At 54.6% G+C, this 16834-nt stretch overlaps 3 protein-coding genes across 7 annotated transcripts in view; 2 read left to right on the forward strand and 1 right to left on the reverse strand.

Annotated features, from left to right (window-relative positions):
* Positions 1-836: 836 nt before the first annotated feature.
* PHF1 (PHD finger protein 1) lies at positions 837-6344 on the forward strand. 2 transcript variants are annotated; one of them, XM_049890219.1, is made up of 15 exons: positions 837-1357; positions 2068-2244; positions 2335-2416; positions 2528-2623; positions 3067-3170; positions 3298-3446; positions 3629-3724; positions 3907-3975; positions 4117-4240; positions 4353-4420; positions 4587-4688; positions 4813-5008; positions 5093-5187; positions 5467-5547; positions 5715-6344. In XM_049890219.1, exons 2-15 carry the CDS (start codon positions 2086-2088, stop codon positions 6007-6009), a joined length of 1716 nt encoding a protein of 571 aa, XP_049746176.1. In that variant the 5' UTR covers positions 837-1357; positions 2068-2085; the 3' UTR covers positions 6010-6344. The 2 variants fall into 2 exon arrangements, with proteins under 2 accessions (XP_049746176.1, XP_049746182.1); XM_049890225.1 differs by having other exon boundaries at positions 5470-5547.
* A 108-nt stretch (positions 6345-6452) lies between these two features.
* CUTA (cutA divalent cation tolerance homolog) lies at positions 6453-8056 on the reverse strand. Of its 3 annotated transcripts, XM_049890237.1 has the most exons (7): positions 7948-8056; positions 7812-7860; positions 7340-7548; positions 7109-7168; positions 6950-6995; positions 6775-6824; positions 6453-6678 (listed from the first exon to the last, which is right to left on the reverse strand). In XM_049890237.1, the coding sequence occupies exons 2-7, from the start codon at positions 7851-7853 to the stop codon at positions 6552-6554; spliced, it is 534 nt and encodes a 177-aa protein (XP_049746194.1). In that variant the 5' UTR covers positions 7854-7860; positions 7948-8056; the 3' UTR covers positions 6453-6551. The 3 variants fall into 3 exon arrangements, with proteins under 3 accessions (XP_049746194.1, XP_049746209.1, XP_049746202.1); XM_049890252.1 differs by lacking the exon at positions 7812-7860 and having other exon boundaries at positions 7948-8055; XM_049890245.1 differs by lacking the exons at positions 7109-7168; positions 7948-8056 and having other exon boundaries at positions 7812-7941.
* A 2062-nt stretch (positions 8057-10118) lies between these two features.
* Positions 10119-16834, forward strand: part of SYNGAP1 (synaptic Ras GTPase activating protein 1) — a 30360-nt gene continuing 23644 nt past the window's right edge. For both annotated transcript variants that reach the window (XM_049890261.1, XM_049890272.1), the window contains exons 1-3: positions 10119-10196; positions 13435-13556; positions 15864-15969. In XM_049890261.1, the coding sequence (XP_049746218.1) occupies positions 10130-10196; positions 13435-13556; positions 15864-15969 (295 nt within the window). In that variant the 5' untranslated portion in view covers positions 10119-10129. The remainder of the gene's footprint in view (positions 10197-13434; positions 13557-15863; positions 15970-16834) is intronic.

Raw genomic sequence — 16834 nt, forward strand, 5'->3', positions numbered from 1 at the left:
GGTTTTATTAGCAGATACCCAAGGAGGGAGCTATTTTTCATACATCTAAGGATGGGAACTGTGGATCTGTCCACTCTGCCAAGTGTGTGTGTCTTGTGGGGTGAGGGCTGCAGTTTTTCTCTCGGACAGGTCTCCCGCTGGAGTCTGAAGGGGACCTTCAGTTCTTTGTGGTTCTGTACCCTGGTCTGGCCCATCTCTCTCTCACCTAACGTCCCCTCCCCCATCATAAATATCAAGGAGGTGCGCCTACTAGCTACCCCACAGCCCCGTCATGGTCACCCCCACCGTTTCACCCACACCATCAGCTACCCCAACCCCTGGGAGAAAAACTCCTTTGGTGGATGTGGGAACAGGAATCGAGGGGCGGGGACTAGGCGTGCACTGGGCAAACTGCTGGCTCTTCCCGCCCTTTCCCTGCCTTCCTGTTCGAATCGCCAGGGTTCTGCCCTGTGCCCGTTCATTGGCTGACTCTCCGTGACGTCACTGGTATTATCTCTCCTCGTCCTTGCACTAGCCCTCAAAGCCCGGGGCGGGACATACAGGGGAAGCGGGAGCGCGCGCCCGCCGAATCCCTCGCGCCAACAGCCAACGGCCACCGCCCCGTAAAGGAGGGGCTCAGTCTTCCCAGGTGCCGCACGCGGGAGGGGCCACGCGTGCGCAGAAGCGCGGCGGGGGGGGGACAACTTGCCTTGGAGAGGGCGGGGCCGAGGGCTACGGCGAGAGGAGGGCGGGGCACTCAAGGGGGAGGGCGTGGCGAGGGCAAGGGGAAGGGTGAGTGGTGGGCGGGGCCATGACTAGGGTCAGAGGGGCGGGACTTTGAGTGACCATGTCCGGGGGGGGGACAGTTAATGGATGTGGCATGGGGCCTGGCGCCAGACCCGAGGCAGACTGCCGGGAGGGGGGATTCCCTCCTGCCCCGAGGGCGGGTCTCCCGTCAGAGGAAGGGGCTGTGGGGATTCCCTCTCCCTCCGGGTCCGACTGTCCGCCCGACCCAGCTGCGAAGGGGTCGCCATGCGTTCAGCGCCCTCCAGGCTTGCTAGAGGTGAGGGAGGTGGGGTGAGGTGGTGCCCGCCCCCCCGGCTCCTCCTTCCCCCCGGCCCTCCCCTCCCACCACCCTCCCCCTAGTCGGTCCGTCCCTCCCCTCCTTCCCCCCGCCGCCTCCTCCTGCCGCTGCCGCTGCTTTGGCTGCTGCGTCATACGCCCCAGAGCTGCCGGGACGGAGGGGCTGGGCCTGGGGACCCCCCGGCCTTTGCCTGCACGCCCTCCGACGCCCGGACGTGCCCTCCCCGCGCGAGGGGCTCGCCTTGATCTCCCACGGCTGCTCCTGCCCGGCTCCCGGCGGCCCCAGCTGTCACCGGTAAAGAGGCGGCGAGAGGCGCCGGTGGGGGGCAGGGAGCCGGGGGTCGGCGCGCAGGGCGCGGGCGGGAGAGCCCACACCGCCTGGGTATCGGGTTGGCCAGGCCGACTCAAGTCCTCTCTCGGACTCGCCGGTCGTGGGGAGTAGAGACCGGGATGGGACACGCCCCCTCTGGGGGCACTCAGGGAAGTTATCTAACCCGGGGGCAGGGAGCCCCGAATTTGAGAGTGACCTGACATAACCCGGCACCAGAGTGATTGTTCTGAATGAGACACGAGGGCCTGGGGAGGCAACCGTTTCTGAGAAGCTCTGAAAAACATCTCGAGGAAAGCTCCCCAAAAACATTTCTGGACAACAGAGCACCCCAATTATGACACCTCTAAACAGCATGGGGAAGGTGACAGTAACTGAATAATCTTTGCGTCTGCGACCATCGTTTCCCCTAAAATTTTAAGGCCAGGGTATAATATCCCAGGGGAGCTCTAAAAACTGGGCAACTAGTGAATGAGGTTGTGGAGTGAGGAGAGGTGTTAGGGAGAGGAGAGCAAGGCACCAGAGTTGAGAGGGCTGGAGTCAGGAAGCTGGTGCCCCAGGTGTCTCAGGGATTTAAACTTGAGGGCGAAGCTGCTTGAACTCAGGACAGAAAAATAGGCAAAAATGGGTAAGGATTCTCAGCATTCATAACCTTCTCCTGTCCTATTCCTGGCTAGCCCCCCCCCCAGGATGCAATGGCGCAGCCCCCCCGGCTGAGCCGCTCTGGTGCCTCCTCGCTTTGGGACCCAGCTTCCCCTGCTCCCACCTCAGGCACCAGACCTCGACTCTGGGAGGGTCAAGATGTGTTGGCCAGATGGACTGATGGGCTGCTATACTTGGGGACCATCAAGAAGGTAAGAGTTTTGATCTCTGAGCTGTCACCTTCTTTCCATTCCCCTTATATTTTCTGGCTCCCATTTTATCCTCTGTGCTCACCTTTCCAGGTGGACAGTGCTCGGGAAGTGTGTCTGGTCCAATTTGAGGATGATTCCCAGTTTCTGGTTTTATGGAAAGACATTAGCCCTGGTGAGACCTTAGAGGCCTGAGAGTGTGCATCCCATGGAAACAGAAACCTGGTTTGGGTGGGTGGGCAGGAGGAGGCTTAGGCTGGCCCCCTGACACTGTGTTCCCTCACAGCTGCCCTCCCTGGGGAGGAACTCCTCTGCTGTGTTTGTCGCTCTGAGACTGTGGTCCCTGGGAACAGGCTGGTCAGCTGTGAGAAGTGTCGCCATGGTGAGAAGGCTGGTCCAGCTTGCCATGAGCCTTCCAGGCTGCCTTTCGCCCTTTCTCCTATACCCATCCTTATGCTACCTGTCCAGTCTGAGTCCCCAGGTCACTTCAGTCCCCGGGTCACTACTCTGACCAGTCTCCTCAACCCTGTAACCTTCCCCTGTTCCAACCCAGGGAGAGGCAGCCATGGAATGGGGGATGGTGTGGACTTTGCAGGTAGAAGGTGGTTTAAGTACACTCTCTTCTACAGTCATATGACCTTGGACAAGTCCCTTAACCTCTAGGAGCCTCAGTTCCCTCACCTGTAAAATAAGGATAATAACTACCCCTCCCCTCCAGCAGGACCACAGACAAAGATTGAAATGGATAAGACTAATCCTATCCAGGTGCCTAACACAGGTCTGCACTATAATAAGTGGTCTATTGTCAACATTATCATTATTCAGCTTATCACCAGGACTGCCACGTTCCGAGGGCGCCAGCCCCTGGAGAGGGAGAGGGTCCATCTCCCTGGGTCTGCCGCCAGTGTGTCTTTGCCATTGCCACCAAGGTAAAGGTACCTCCCTGTTACCCCTACTGAACTGGCCCTTTCTGTGGGAACTCCCCCATCCACAGACTCTCCCACGCCTCTCCTCTCCCCACCGGTCTGAGACCTCCTGCCTGTTCTGTCTCTGCAGAGGGGGGGTGCCCTGAAGAAGGGGCCCTATGCCCGGGCCATGCTGGGCATGAAGCTCTCTCTGCCATATGGACTAAAGGGACTAGACTGGGATGCTGGACATCAGAGCAATCGGCAGCAGAGCTACTGTTATTGTGGCGGCCCTGGGGAGTGAGTAATGAGGGGTAGGGGCCTAAGGAATGACTGACAAAGGGGAGGGCATCCCAGGGAATGTAGTAGAAAGAATGGGGGAGGGGAGTGCTGAAGGGAATGGGAGTAGGTGACAAACAGGGTTTGAGACGGTTATGGTGGGGGGGGGTGTCTGGAGGACACTAGTCTTTTGTTCCCTTCAGGTGGAACCTGAAAATGCTGCAGTGCCGGAGCTGCCTGCAGTGGTTCCATGAGGCCTGTACCCAGTGTCTGAGCAAGCCCCTCCTCTATGGCGACAGGTGAGACCAGGGAAGACCCTCCAGGAACTGCGGGAGACTTCCTTGCTTTGTGTTCCCTCATGCCTTTCTCTCCTCCAGTCGCTTCCCAACCTCACCTGTTCACATCATCCTTGCTTGTAAGTCCTCTGTAGAACATAATTTTCCAGTATAAAGTGTATTCTGTCTCTCTTGCCTATGTTCAGGTTCTATGAGTTTGAATGCTGTGTGTGTCGGGGGGGCCCTGAGAAGGTCCGGAGGCTTCAGCTTCGCTGGTGAGCTGGGTTGGACATGACCTCAGTGTAACTCCTCTTAACACCCCCAGTAGTTCACCCTACACGCCCCAACCTCCTACCCCGGAACTCCTCTGGCTTTTGTAATGCTTCTGGGATCTTGACAACCCTTTGCTTCTCCAGGGTGGATGTGGCCCATCTTGTCCTGTATCACCTCAGTGTTTGCTGTAAGAAGAAATACTTTGATTTTGATCGAGAGATTCTCCCCTTCACTTCTGAGAATTGGGACAGTTTGCTTCTGGGGGAGGTAAGGGGTGATGAGGCTTTGGAGCTTAGGGTGGGACATTGAGATGTGGAGAAAAGGGTGGGGGGGAAGGGCTCATCGTTCCTGTGACCCCATTTTCCTTCCCCTTCCCCAGCTGTCAGATACCCCCAAGGGAGAACGTTCTTCCAAGCTCCTCTCTGCTCTCAACAGCCACAAGGACCGGTGAGTTGGAGGGATAGAGGCAAGAAGAGATTAGAGCTATGGAAGCCTGGGAGGAGAGGGACTGTGACCCACAGGAAGGAACATCTCTGAAAAGGATTGACTGTCAGCATTAGAGGGTCCATTTTCAAGTAGCACTGACCCTGTATCATTTTTCTCCTTGCCCCAGTTTCATTTCAGGGAGGGAGATTAAGAAGAGGAAATGTTTGTTTGGTCTCCATGCTCGGACCCCTCCCCCGGTGGAGACCACTGGAGATGGAGCCCCCACCAGGTCACTGGTCCAGGGGGAATGGGGAAAATCCTCAGGGTATTAGTCTGGGGGCATATGTATATAGAAAAGGGGGGTCTTTGGGGTGCCCGGGAGGGGGCTGGGGGGATAAGGAGGCCTCTTACAGCTTCCCTTCAGGGCAGGGCCCTGGGGGAGGGGTCTCACGTCCCCTGGGGAAGCGCCGGAGGCCGGAGCCAGAGCCAGAGCCCCTGAGGCGGAGGCAGAAGGGGAAAGTGGAGGAGCTGGGGCCACCCTCGGCAGTGCGCAATCACCCCGAGCCCCGGGAGCAGAGGGAGCGGGCTCGTCTGCAGAGGGCGCTGCAGGTACAGAGGCGACGAACCCAAGGGGTGAGTGGTGGGGTATAGGAAGGAATCAAGGATTATCTCTCAGTCCGTTGCCCCTTCTAGGCCTCAGTGTCTCCACCACCCCCCAGCCCTAACCAGAGTTACCAGGGCAGCAGCGGCTACAACTTCCGGCCCACAGACGCCCGCTGCCTGCCCAGGTAAGTCTATCCCCCAACCAGATGTGCTCTCTTGGAACCTTTCCTCCAATTGTTTACATCCTCTGGATTTTCTCACTCACCCCATATTTTCTAAAATTCCTTTCCCTCTCACACTTGGCTACTACTTCTTGTCTTAGAGAGATTTCTGGAACCAATGTCTGGTACCCAGTACCCTGGAGATAAGTGTAACCTGGGAGGTAGTGTTTAAGCTGCCTTTCCCAGGGAGAGAGGGCCCTGTTTCCCTGCTTCAGGTCCTGACATTCACCCTTCCAACCCCAGCAGCCCCATCCGGATGTTCGCTTCCTTCCATCCCTCTGCCAGCACCGCAGGGACCTCTGGGGATGGAGAACCCCCAGATAGGTGAGATTCTACCCTCCTTTACCTGTGATACCCTGTCTTTTCCTCTGTGCTCTCAAGTTCCTCAGTCTCCAACCATTTCCTCATTGCTCTGATCCATACTTGGTCTGCATTTCTGGTCAGTTCTTGCCTGCATTTATCTGGGCTCAGAAATTGCCTTCTCTCCCTAGGTCACCCCTGGAACTTCACATTGGTTTCCCCACAGACACCCCTAAAAGTGTCCCCCACTCGATGGCTGCCTCATCCTCCTCAGTGCCAGCTCCCTCCCCAGGTCTTCCTAGACGCTCAGTACCCCCTTCTCCCCTTTGCCGTAGCTTGTCTTCTGGGACTGGGGGAGGAGCCCGAGGTGGGGCTGGCACTGGCTACCTATCCCGAGGGGACCCTGTCCGGGTCCTTGCTAGGAGAGTACGGCCGGATGGCTCTGTGCAGTACCTGGTTGAGTGGGGAGGAGGGAGCATCTTCTGAACAGCCTCTCTCTGCCCAGCTCCCCATTCACACAAACCGGCACTTTCATACCCTGACCTCACCTGCAGCTGGGATGTACCTGAGGAGGTAGGGGGTTAGTTCTCCCTACTGCCCAGGCTGGAATCTGGATTGGGGTGTGGAGAAGAGGCTCCCTCTTCTCTACCTCTTTCCTGATTCCTGGACCCCACCCCCACCCCATCCTTTTTTCCCATTTGATGTTATTTTGTTACAGCTTTTAATATTTTTTAAAATTATTTAACCCCTGGGGGCGGAGACTGAGGAGGGGGGGATAATAAGGGATCCCGGACTCTGTATGATTGAAATAAAGAGAATTAAGCAAATCTAGCAGCCTTGAGTCATTCTGAAAGAGGAGGGGAACACAGGAACTAGAAGCACTTTTTAAGTTTCCCCAACAAATTTGCATACATGACAAGACAAAAAGCAAAGAGAACCAAAGATAGGATTTATTGGGGACCCAGTCATCACCTGGCAGTCAGGTGTCACTGATGTATATGAGGGGATCATGGTGGGGACAGGGCTGCTCACGGTAGGACAGTGCTGGAGTCAGAAACGGACTCTGTGACCTGGCGCACCCAATGCAGATATGGGGAGTTCCCCTGCTCCACAGGCAATGCAATCACCTCTGCAACTTCATAAGGGTGCACAGAACTGCAAAAAAGGTTTTTGGGGGGTAAGGATTACACAAAGACCCAGAGGACTTCGCTCCCTTAGACACAAGCCCTAGACTGCCCAGCAAGTTCTCACCGAACAAAATCTGTCAAAGCTGGAACCAAGGAACTTTGGGTTTTAATCATCTAAGGGGCAAGAAGAAATACAGTTGAGTCAAGGTGTGCAGCAGATTTCAGGATCTTAGATGAGGGACAGGGACCAAAGGAATGTCAGGGAATTGGGGAGGTTTTGTTGGGGGAAAATTTCTCACCATTAGCACTTCACTGTCCTCCTCAATCTTTCCTTTCCACTCATAACTGAAAAGGTTGAGAAAGAGAGAGTGTGTCGTGGGGAGCAAAGATTTCCTCCCAGGTAAAACGCTCCGTGTAAATCCCGAGTTAGGTTAATCCCCCAACTCCCTATGACTCACATGGATGTAATCTGAGGGATGAGATTGACACAGGCTGCTAGGCGCTTCTCCACCACAGCCCTAAAGAGAAAGCCCCATTCAGAGCGCCCCCTGACCTGGAACTTGGTACTGGCAGCCCAGAGACAAGCTTCCTAAACTAGATACTGCAAGAAGCAACCAGAGGGCACTCCTCCCCCATCTCCCACTCTTCCCTTCATGATCATCCTTACCCACCCCCACTGAGATCCCCACCTGGCGATCTCCTTGGCGACCTTCTCGTTGGGACAGGTGACAAAGGCCGCTGAGACCGAGCCAGGGACGTAACCGGAGCCCGGAGCCGGCGAGGGCTGGGACGGGGGGCTTCCAGAGGCCATGGAGAGCAGGGCTCGGGGTAGCAACAGAAGGCGGGAGGCCACAGGCAGCAGCGCTGGCATCCAAAGAAACGACAGGAGCAGAGTGGCCTGAGAACAGGGGATGAATTCAGTCTCTCTCCTCAAATACCCCAGGAAACTGCACCGAGGGAACCCTTCACTTGGACACTCTGGCTCTGCACTCCCTCTCAGGCTCCCCGAAGGAATACGTCCCTGAACCTGGGAGACAAACTTCGAAAATTAAGGCAAAGACTCAGTTTTCACTCCCTCCTTAAGCTGTGAAGTTATGGGATTTTGGGTAAGGATAGTGATCGAGACTGCGAGGACCGGAAGGGACGGGGCCGGTCACTCACCACTCCGCCGAGCAGGATCGCAGGAGCCCGCCCCCCCCTCATGCAGCCTCTGCTGGTAGAGGAGAGTTAGATATCAAAGGGCCACACGTTACACGGAGAAAGGACCCAAGACCCAGGAAGAGCGGCCTCTTCTTACCTGGGCGCAGCCACGTGATACGAAAACAGCGCACACCACGTGACAGTGGAAGCTGGACCACCGAGCCTCCACAGGCAGCCAATCTTACCAGTCTCCGGGCCCTGCTTGCCCCGCCTCCTGATGAGGGAGGAGCGAAGAGGAGTTTGACCAATCGCCAGTCAGAGCTGCAGAGGTTCACCGAAATGGCACGCCCACTTCCGCATAAACCGGAAACGGCTAGTTGCTGGCTGGGGAGGGTTGCTGCGGCGTTCCGCCGTCACGTGAGGGGGCGGGCCCTCTCCGGCGACGGTATCTCTTTGAGTGTCGCGAAGAGGCCAATTGCAGCTCAGTCCCTCAGGCCATGTGAAGAGAGAACTGACGCTAGGAAAGGGGGGGCCGGAGCCCCCGCAGGCCCCATGCGTCAGGTTGTGGCGTGGGGAGTCATCCCTAAACCCCAGAATGAGCACATTAACAGTCCCGACACTGTACCAGAGGCCTTAAGGAGTGGGAGGGGTCTGAGAAGATTGAACTTAAGGGGTTGAATAGAGCGCCCCCTGCCCTTTTGTTTAGGATTGAGATGTGTCCCGGTTTGGAAAAGAACAATGATCCGAGGAGAGGCCAGCTGGCCCTGGGTAGGGGGGAGTGATTAGGCAGGCACAGGGCATGGCAAGACATGCCTGGGTGAGGAATGATGCATTGTAAAAGGACAGAGCAGAGCAAGACCCTGTAAATGGGATAGAGAATGGTGAAAGTGGGACTGAGGGCACCTAAGCTCTGGTGACTTAAACCCCAAAGCTGGAAACAGATTGGTGGATCAGAGGAGAGAAGAGAAAAGGGCACCTGGAAGTGGTGATGGTCCTTTCGTCACCTATTTCCTGCCTATTCCACTCTTCAGGGCAGGTCCATCTCTCAGCCTTGGGTCTCCTTCCCTTAATCCATCCCCGTAGGAGCCAGGACCTGCCCTACATTCCCTCCCTGGGGCCCAAGCACATCCTGTGACCCAAAAATGGAGACAGGGGCCAATGAGAAGCAAGAGAGGTGCAGGTGCGAGAAGGCAGCAGAGAAAAAGGTTCTTGTCACTCTTCCTCCCCAGTAATCCCCCTTCCACCATGGTCTGGGGTCACTGGTTTGATGGGCGGGTGTGACTGGGAGTTCTCCAGGACTGTCATGGTTCTCTCATACCTATCTCTAGAGTTGGGGTTTCCTTGAGATTTCTGTTTTTCAGTTTGGAGTCTGTCTCTGAGATGGATCTCTGTGGGGTCTTTCTCAGGACTGAGTTTCCGTTTTGTTATTTGTTTGGGGGTTTCTGGTTTTCCGGGTCTGAAGTTGCTCTTTTAGAGGTCTTTCAAACTCTATGAGTTTGGGGTCTCCTTAGTTTTCCATCTCTGGGCTAATTTCTGTGTCAGAGTTATCAGTCTCTGAGTCTGCAGTTTCTTGTCTCTGATATAAATCTGGGGTCTTTGAGCTCCCTCTGGGTGAGTTCTTTAAGACCTAATTCTGGGTCTGGGTTCTTTGCCAATCTGGGGTCTCAGATCTTTTTCTTTGAGTCCTGGTCTCAGGTCTTGGTTCTTGACATCACCGTCTCAGAGTCTGTAGTCTGAGATTTCAGTGGCTGTGGAAGAACCTTTTTGAGGTTGGACTCTCAGGTTTTGATCTTTGATCTCTCTAGGGAGTCCAGAGGGTCTTTTCTAAAATCAGGGGTCTCTTTTCTTCTAGATTATGGGTCTGTGCCTCAGATTAACCCTCTACCCTCTGCCCAAGGGGAGCCGAGGTCTTAGATCCCGCCCCTCTCAATGTGAGTTATCTTTGTTTTGTGGGTCTGGGGTCTCTCAGACTCAGGGTTTGGGGTCTGCATCTTCGGAACAGCTCTCCCTGTCTGGAGTGGTTTCTATTGAGGGGTCTCTTTCTCCAGGGCTCCCTGAGTAGAGGTGGGGGCTGCAGAGTTTCTCCCTCCTCCTCCTCCTCTCTCCTCTCTCGCTCGCTCCCCCGCCCCCCTCTCTCTCTCCCTCTCCGCTGTCGCTGCTGCCGTTGGCTCCCATTCTCCTCCTCCTCCTCCTCTCTCCTCCTCTCTGCTCCTCTCTGCTCCTCTCTCCTCCTCTCTCCTCCTCCTCCTCCACCTCCTCCTCCTTCTCCCCCTCTCTCCCCCTCTTTCTCTCTTCTCTTTCTCCCCCGTCTCCCCCCCGCCCCCTCCCACTCAGGCCTGATGAGCAGGTCTCGCGCCTCCATCCATCGGGGGAGCATCCCCGCGATGTCCTATGCCCCCTTCAGAGGTACGGTGGCGGGGGGAGGGGGAGGGCCAGATGGGGGGGCAAGAGGGGGAGGGGCAGGGGGCGGGGGTAGAGCCAGGGCTAGGGAGCGGCTGAAATGGAGGGAGAGGGGAGGACTGGGGAAGCAGGGGTGGGAGCAATGAGGAAGGAGGGATTAGAGAACAGGGAGTTAGGGGTAGATAGGGGACGGAGGGGCCAGAAAACAAGCCTTGAAGGGGGGCTGACGGGAAAATGATGAAAAGGGAAGAGAGCCAGAAAGGGGTGAGAAGGTAGAAGGATAGGTTTGGGGGGAGACCTGCAGAAATAATTTGGGAGCGGGAGCTGAGAGATGAGGAAAATATCAAAAAAATAGAGGGGCAGAGTCTTAAGAGGGGCTAGGAGGGGAAAATGAAAACACAGGGGTGAAAAGAGAGGCCAAGAAGATGGGGGGGAGCGTGGTGGGGCTCAGAGAATGGTTAGGAGTAGAAAAAGGGAGGAGGATGGAGGGAGAGAAGAAGGGGCCAGATGGAGAGAGAGGGAGGCTGGGGGGGGGTAGATGGAGGGTCCAGATGGAGGAAAGAGGAGAGGGAACGGTTTGGGGGAGGGGACATCAGGGCAGGGGGAGGGCCAAATTATATGTTTGTTGTGGGGGGGAGGGGAGTAGATATTAGTAAGATTGAGTGATGGGAGTAGGGGCAGGTTAGGACCCTGCCCCAAACTCTGATCTTCATTAAGGCTTTTGACCAATGAAACGTAACCCTTGGGGTCTTAAGCGCTTCCTTCACTTCACCACTTTTATCCCCCTCCCCCGCCCTCATCCTTATTTCCATTCCCCCTCCCTCCTCTGGTGTCCATCACCTATATCTTTCCCCCCATATGGTGTCCGTTCATTATATGAGTTCCCTTTCTGTCCTTCTCCTATATCAGTCCCCTCTCTGGAGTCCATTCTCTCTCCCTCTCTTCTGTCTGGTAGCTCTCTTGTATCTATACCACCTCTCCACTCCCTCCTTCTTGACCCCCTTGCCCTAACCCCCCTATTGGTCCATCTCAGTTTCTCTTCCCTATGCCCAGTTGGGCCCTTCTGGTGTATCCCCGCGTCCCTAGGGATTTCCCATCATCTCCATCTCCTTTTCTCTTAGATCCGTTCCTGTCGTTTGTCCCCCAGCCCATCCTCTATTCCCCTCCCCACTCCGCATCTTGTCGCCACAGGTCTCTGCCTACCCACTTTCTCCTAATGCCTCAGTTCTTATCACCCATTCCTCTTTTCTTGACTTCTTGGAGGTTAGGGGTATAAAGACACTGAGGTTTTGATTGTGGAAACGGGGCTACAAAAGATCCGTATCTGTGCCCTGGCAGGATTTCTCCTAGTGAATCTTTCCCTTTCTCAGCCATGTTCCTTTGCCTCTTGAATCTGCGTCTCAGAATCATCCTTCCCCAAGTCCAGACAATGTGTTTAAGTGTGTGTGTGTGTGTGTTTGGAGTTGCTCCTAAGCTAAGTTCCTAGTGTTCTTCTCTGCTCCCAGGGGGAAAGCGCATCTTGAAGTCTAACCTGCCTCCCTTTGGCTGCAGCCTGAACCAGCCCCTCCCATAATGGTTATGTATATCAACAGATTTCTTCTCTGGATGTACAAATGTCTGAGTGCTGTGGGCATGTTACCTGCAGTGTCTGTGGTGTCAGAGCCTACGTACTGGTGATCTCTAGAGAATATTGGTTAGAGTCTCTGAGATGATGTTGAGATAGTGAAAGTTGCAAAGTATAGGGCATCTATATTCTGGGGGTTCATCTCTGACTGATCTGTAGGTTGGGTAAATTGAGGGCCACGTTTTAGATAGAAAGAGACCTGAATTTTTAAAACTCTACCAGTCAGGGTTATTCAGTTGGAATGAAGCCAAAGACCAATTCTCCTGCACTATCCATTGTTAGTTTTCCCATTAAAGTGACAGAATTTGATTTTGCTTCCTCTAAACCCTCTCTCACTCTGATTCCTTAAATCTGGTACCTGTCTCTCTTCTATAGCCTATTTTCTATCACTTTGATATCACCCATCTGGTTTCTCTTACTTCCATGGGGCTTGTCTCCTGAATCACTGTGAAAATGTGCAGCAGTTGGGGTTTAAAGGAGAGGCATTTTGCAGGGAGGGGGGTCATGGCAAGAACAGCAAAGTTTGAGAAGGGGGACCCTGGGGGCATCTCTGAGCAAGAGTGACCTTGGTTTCCTGTTCTATTCTTCTGGTAGTTTTGTCCCTATCCCCACCTCATTCTCTGGAGGCCTCCACTATGTCACTAGGCCTGGATAGTCCATTCTTTCCTCTGCCTTTTTCTCCTCAAGCTCCTCACTGTGCCCTGGGGAAGTTGCTAACCTGTGGAGCTGACTTCCATACTGTACAGGGAGACCAGGTGGATGGTGGTGGGGCAGTGTTAAATCTTTGACCTCTGGGCATGGGGTTGGGGGGAGACAGGGAAGAGACTAATTGGGTCTTTATCCAAACAAGGGCATATTTCCTACCTCCTTCATCCCATCCCTCCCCCTACCCAGCCAAACACTGACTAGAGCCATCTTCCTGTCACCTGAGGAACCAGAACTTCCCCAAGGAATAAGCAGGGTTGGGCAAGGACAGGAGGGAGGGGAGGCTCTTTCATGTTCTTACTCTGATCAGGTAAGCTCCCTCACTTCCTCTTTTCCAGATGTTTAGCTCTCAGAATCTCATTAACCAAATATTCCAAGATCTCCCTGCAACTCCCCCCCCACCATCCTTTTTTCCCCCAGCTATGCAGTTTTCCTTTTACTCTCTTGCAGATGGGCGGTGCCACTTTCCAGGTCCTTGTCTTCTCCAGTTACTTGGATGCCCTCCCTCTTCCAAGATACCTGCCACCAATCTCTGTGTTTTTCTTCTGATAATTTTGCTGTACCTCCAACTTTTCATTTTCCTTAAGTGGATAGAGAGCTCCTTCCTTTTTCTCTGTCCCCAAACGTGTCCTTTCTCTGACGTGATGCAGTTCCACTCCCTGAGCCACCCCTTTGTATTTCTTCCCCCAACTCTACAGAGCCCTGTGATGTGCTTCCCCTCCCCTCTCTCCCCCAGATGTATAGGCTTATCTTCTGTTCCTTTAAAGTTGCCAGATGCCTTATCCCTATCTGAGATCTCCTCAAGGTGGGTGGGGTCCCTTTCTCCCTCTCTGTGGACTCTCTTCTTGCCACTTTGGGCTGCTTCTCTCAAATGCATAGAGCCTGCCTTACCGTTTCTGTGTCTCTGCCCCTCAGATGTACGGGGACCCCCTATGCACCGAACCCAATACGTTCATTCCCCGTATGATCGTCCTGGTTGGAACCCTCGGTTCTGCATCATCTCGGGGAACCAGCTGCTCATGCTGGATGAGGATGAGGTGAGCAGGGTGAGAAGGATGGGAAAAGACCCCTGGGTAGCACAGGAGAATGTGGCGAGAAAACGGAGAGAATCTGCATTAGTGTAGGGGAAAGAGAGAAGGTAGACATAAAAGAAAAACATTTGCAAGCTGTGGGAGGATGATAACCATTGAGATTTGGGTTGGGGTGTGATAAAAGGGGCATTCATTCTGTCACCTTGACCAGGGGGTCTTTGAGAACTATGTTTGGTGTTGGAGGGATATGGTTCTGAAGATCTGAAGAGTATCTACTGTTTTCAGTCTGCCCATGTTGTAGAACAGGTTAGAATGGGGAAGGGAAAATGAAGGGCTTGGAGAAGGGGTGAAGAATGGGAAGACTTCACCTCCAAAGAGATCCTTCAGAACCCTCTCCCCTCTGCCCACTGATGGGGCAGAATGGAGGGAGAGGGAATTGAGGGGCCCAGAGAAAAATCAGAGGACAGAGGAGTCTGTGTAACTGGGAGAGGGCTGGAGGGTGCTGGGAGAGATGATAAGGTCAGCAGATCTTGGCATGGATGGGGTGAAGACTGGAACAGTACCTGAGATCAGGATTTCAGAGAGATACTGAGAGGGCTTCACCAGGGACTGGTTGGACATCAGGAGAAAATATAAGGAGAGGCCTGGGGATGAGGGGAACTGGGAGTGTGGGGAGTGGTCTAAAGAAGTAAAAATGAGGTAGGGGTAGGGATTAGCTAGAGTGAAGGACATAAAATGAACAGAGGGTCCTTGTGGGAGGTAGTGGCCAAGCAGAGTGATTTGGGAGCCAGGGCAGAGTAGGTTCTGATATGGGAGCTGGGTCAGCAGAGGAAATAGGGGATACAGATATGAAGGGTGGACACCTCAGGAGTATGATTCAAAGAGTAGGGCTGATTTGGGGATCAGCTATACAGAGACGTAGAGTAGCCTGGGAGACCAGAGAGATGTCTGTCCCCTAAAAGCTGTTGGGAAGGGTGTGGTAGGCAGGAATAGAGTTAAGGCTAGGGTTAACCAAGGTGGTCAGGGGCTTGGGGACAGATGGAGGGGACAGGTGAGAGTGTAGAGAAATGGCTGAGTGGAGGGCTTCAGGCCTAGGGAAGTCAGCGGATCTTGGCATGCATGGGGGTAAAGACTGGAAGGGTTCCTGAGATCAGGAGTTCAGAGAGATACTGAGAGGGCATCACCAGGGACTGGTTGGACATAGGAGGGACGTGGTGACTGTGAAGGGAGAGGTGGTAGTGGTGGTGGAGTCTGAGGTTTGGGCATTTGAATGATTCACCAGTGGTCATTGGCTTTGATCAGGGGTTTGGGGTTTATAGGATGAATTGGGGAAATCAGAACCAACAGGAATGGTTACTGTTGGGAGGATGGAGAGGGAGGATCAATGAATAGGGTAATGCAGGAATGGTAGAGATGGGGATGGGTCAAGGGGGTCAATAAAGTGGGTACACTGGCCAGCAAGCTGAGGGGCAACAGGAGTGGCCAGAGTGTGGAGTAAGGTGTGGGTGGGGTGGGGGAGTGGGGTGGAATTGGGAAGGTTGAGCAATTTCGAAGGGCCAGGGGGAGTTGGAATTGGATTGGTTGTGAAAGCAGAACTGGGGGCTAGTGAGGGGGGAGGGCATTCCTGTGACTTCTGGTAGGGGCGGAGGAGGTTAGAGGGCTGGAGAGGTGTGGAGGCTGGGAAGAAGGTGCTGAGGGGAAGTTAGGGGCAAGGCTTACAGAAAGGTAAAGGATAAAGGGAAGAAGGGAAGTGAGAGAGGCAGGGTGGGGGTGATGGAAGGAAATGAAGGGTGGGGGGAGGTGACCAGGCCCTCTTGGGGGAGGGGAGGTTGGGTCCCTGGCTGGCCGAATGCCGGGCGTGGGAGGGAGACAAGCTGTGGATCCTGATTATAAATGCAGCTTCTGCTACCCCTGTGACAGGCACGGAGGGAGAGAAGGTGGTGAGGGAGGTGGGAGGTTGGGAGGGAAGCAGGGAGAATAGAGGAACTGAAGGTCAAGGGGAAACTGGATTCTGGGAGTAGCTAACTCCTGAGGGGTTGTGGGAAGAGCTTAGTAGGGTTTGGGAAAATTCTCTAAAGAGTGTTTCAAGAGAAATGGAGGGAGAAAAGAGGAGGGAGAAAAGAATGAGAGAGACTGGGGGAGAGACGGGTAAGAGAAACCCACTTAGAGGCACACACACGAAAGTGTGGAGGGACAGGTGGCATAAGGTGGGCAGGCCAGGTGAAGAGGGATGCTCATCCTTCCTGGAGGAGGGGAGGGGCAGAGGAGAAAGGCCTCGGCCAGGGAGGTCTGACACATACCCCCATCCCCTAGATACACCCCCTTCTGATCCGGGACCGGAGGAGCGAGTCCAGTCGCAACAAACTCCTGAGACGCACAGTCTCCGTGCCGGTGGAGGGGCGGCCCCACGGCGAGCATGGTACGGCGGCCGAGCAGACTCGCGTGCCTCTGACAGCCTCGGGGCAAAGGGGGAAGGTGGACCGGGCTGGCGGGGGAAGGGAGTGAGGGGGAACTAAGGAGCTGTCAGGGGGCGGGAGGGGGCGGAGACCAAGTCTTGCATCCTGGGAGTGGGAGCCTGGGAGTCGAAGGCGCCGGCCTGTGGGATCTGGAGCTGGGCAGGGGCTGTGGGTGAGAGGCCCCCGGTGGGTCTCTGCTCTGCCTCGCTCCTTTTTTCCACTCCAGCAGCGAAGTTTGACTGTTTTCCAGGTGCTTGTAAAAATAGTCTCCTTAGATCTTTAGCTTCCTGTCCGAGTATTCCTGTCCCTGCTCCTCCCAGCCCTTGGTCTGGGATCTTGGAGAGACTGACCCAGTTCCTGCCCTGCCCCTAGACCGGCTGCCCAATCTCTGTGCCCTTGATTCTTCCAAACCTTCAGCCCTGTGGTTCCCGCCCCCTCCCCTTTTCTTGCCCCTTTTTTTCCTCTTCTCATCTTAATGCTTCTATTTTCTGCAACTCTGTCACTCCCTTTCCTCTTGCTCCCTCTATTTCTCTTATTATTTTTTTACCCCTTAGGCCCCCTTTACCCTTCTACACCCAGCAGAACTTCATCAGACCCCCATCGCATCTCCTTTCTGTCTGTAGAGCTATCTGCTCAGTCTGCCTCTCCAACTCTCTCCCTCTCTCCATCTGTCTCTTCCCTTCCCTCCCTCTTTCTGCCCCCCCTCCACCCCCCTCTTTAGTCATTTAAAAAAAGATTTTTGTCTTCCTGAGAAGTTCGCTTAAAAGGTTTCCATGGGAACAGTGAGGAGAGATGAAGGCAGAGAACAGAGATCTGCAGCCAAGGTGC

The sequence above is a fragment of the Elephas maximus genome, chromosome 1 (assembly GCF_024166365.1).
Source record: "Elephas maximus indicus isolate mEleMax1 chromosome 1, mEleMax1 primary haplotype, whole genome shotgun sequence".
In the NCBI taxonomy this organism is placed as follows: Eukaryota; Metazoa; Chordata; class Mammalia; order Proboscidea; family Elephantidae; genus Elephas; species Elephas maximus.

What these genes read in the sequence shown, in the direction of transcription:
- PHF1 (XM_049890219.1), top strand. Translation starts at nt 2,086, where the DNA reads ATGGCGCAGCCCCCCCGGCTGAGCCGCTCTGGTGCCTCCTCGCTTTGG. An exon ending in CTGTGAGAAGTGTCGCCATG is followed by an intron (nt 2,624 to 3,066) that starts GTGAGAAGGCTG and finishes ATCATTATTCAG; the next exon opens with CTTATCACCAGGACTGCCAC. An exon ending in TCTTTGCCATTGCCACCAAG is followed by an intron (nt 3,171 to 3,297) that starts GTAAAGGTACCT and finishes CTGTCTCTGCAG; the next exon opens with AGGGGGGGTGCCCTGAAGAA.
- CUTA (XM_049890237.1), bottom strand. Translation starts at nt 7,853, where the DNA reads ATGAGGGGGGGGCGGGCTCCTGCGATCCTGCTCGGCGGAGTG. An exon ending in ATCCCTCAGATTACATCCAT is followed by an intron (nt 6,996 to 7,108) that starts GTGAGTCATAGG and finishes CAACCTTTTCAG; the next exon opens with TTATGAGTGGAAAGGAAAGA. An exon ending in GCTTTGACAGATTTTGTTCG is followed by an intron (nt 6,679 to 6,774) that starts GTGAGAACTTGC and finishes CCTTTTTTGCAG; the next exon opens with TTCTGTGCACCCTTATGAAG.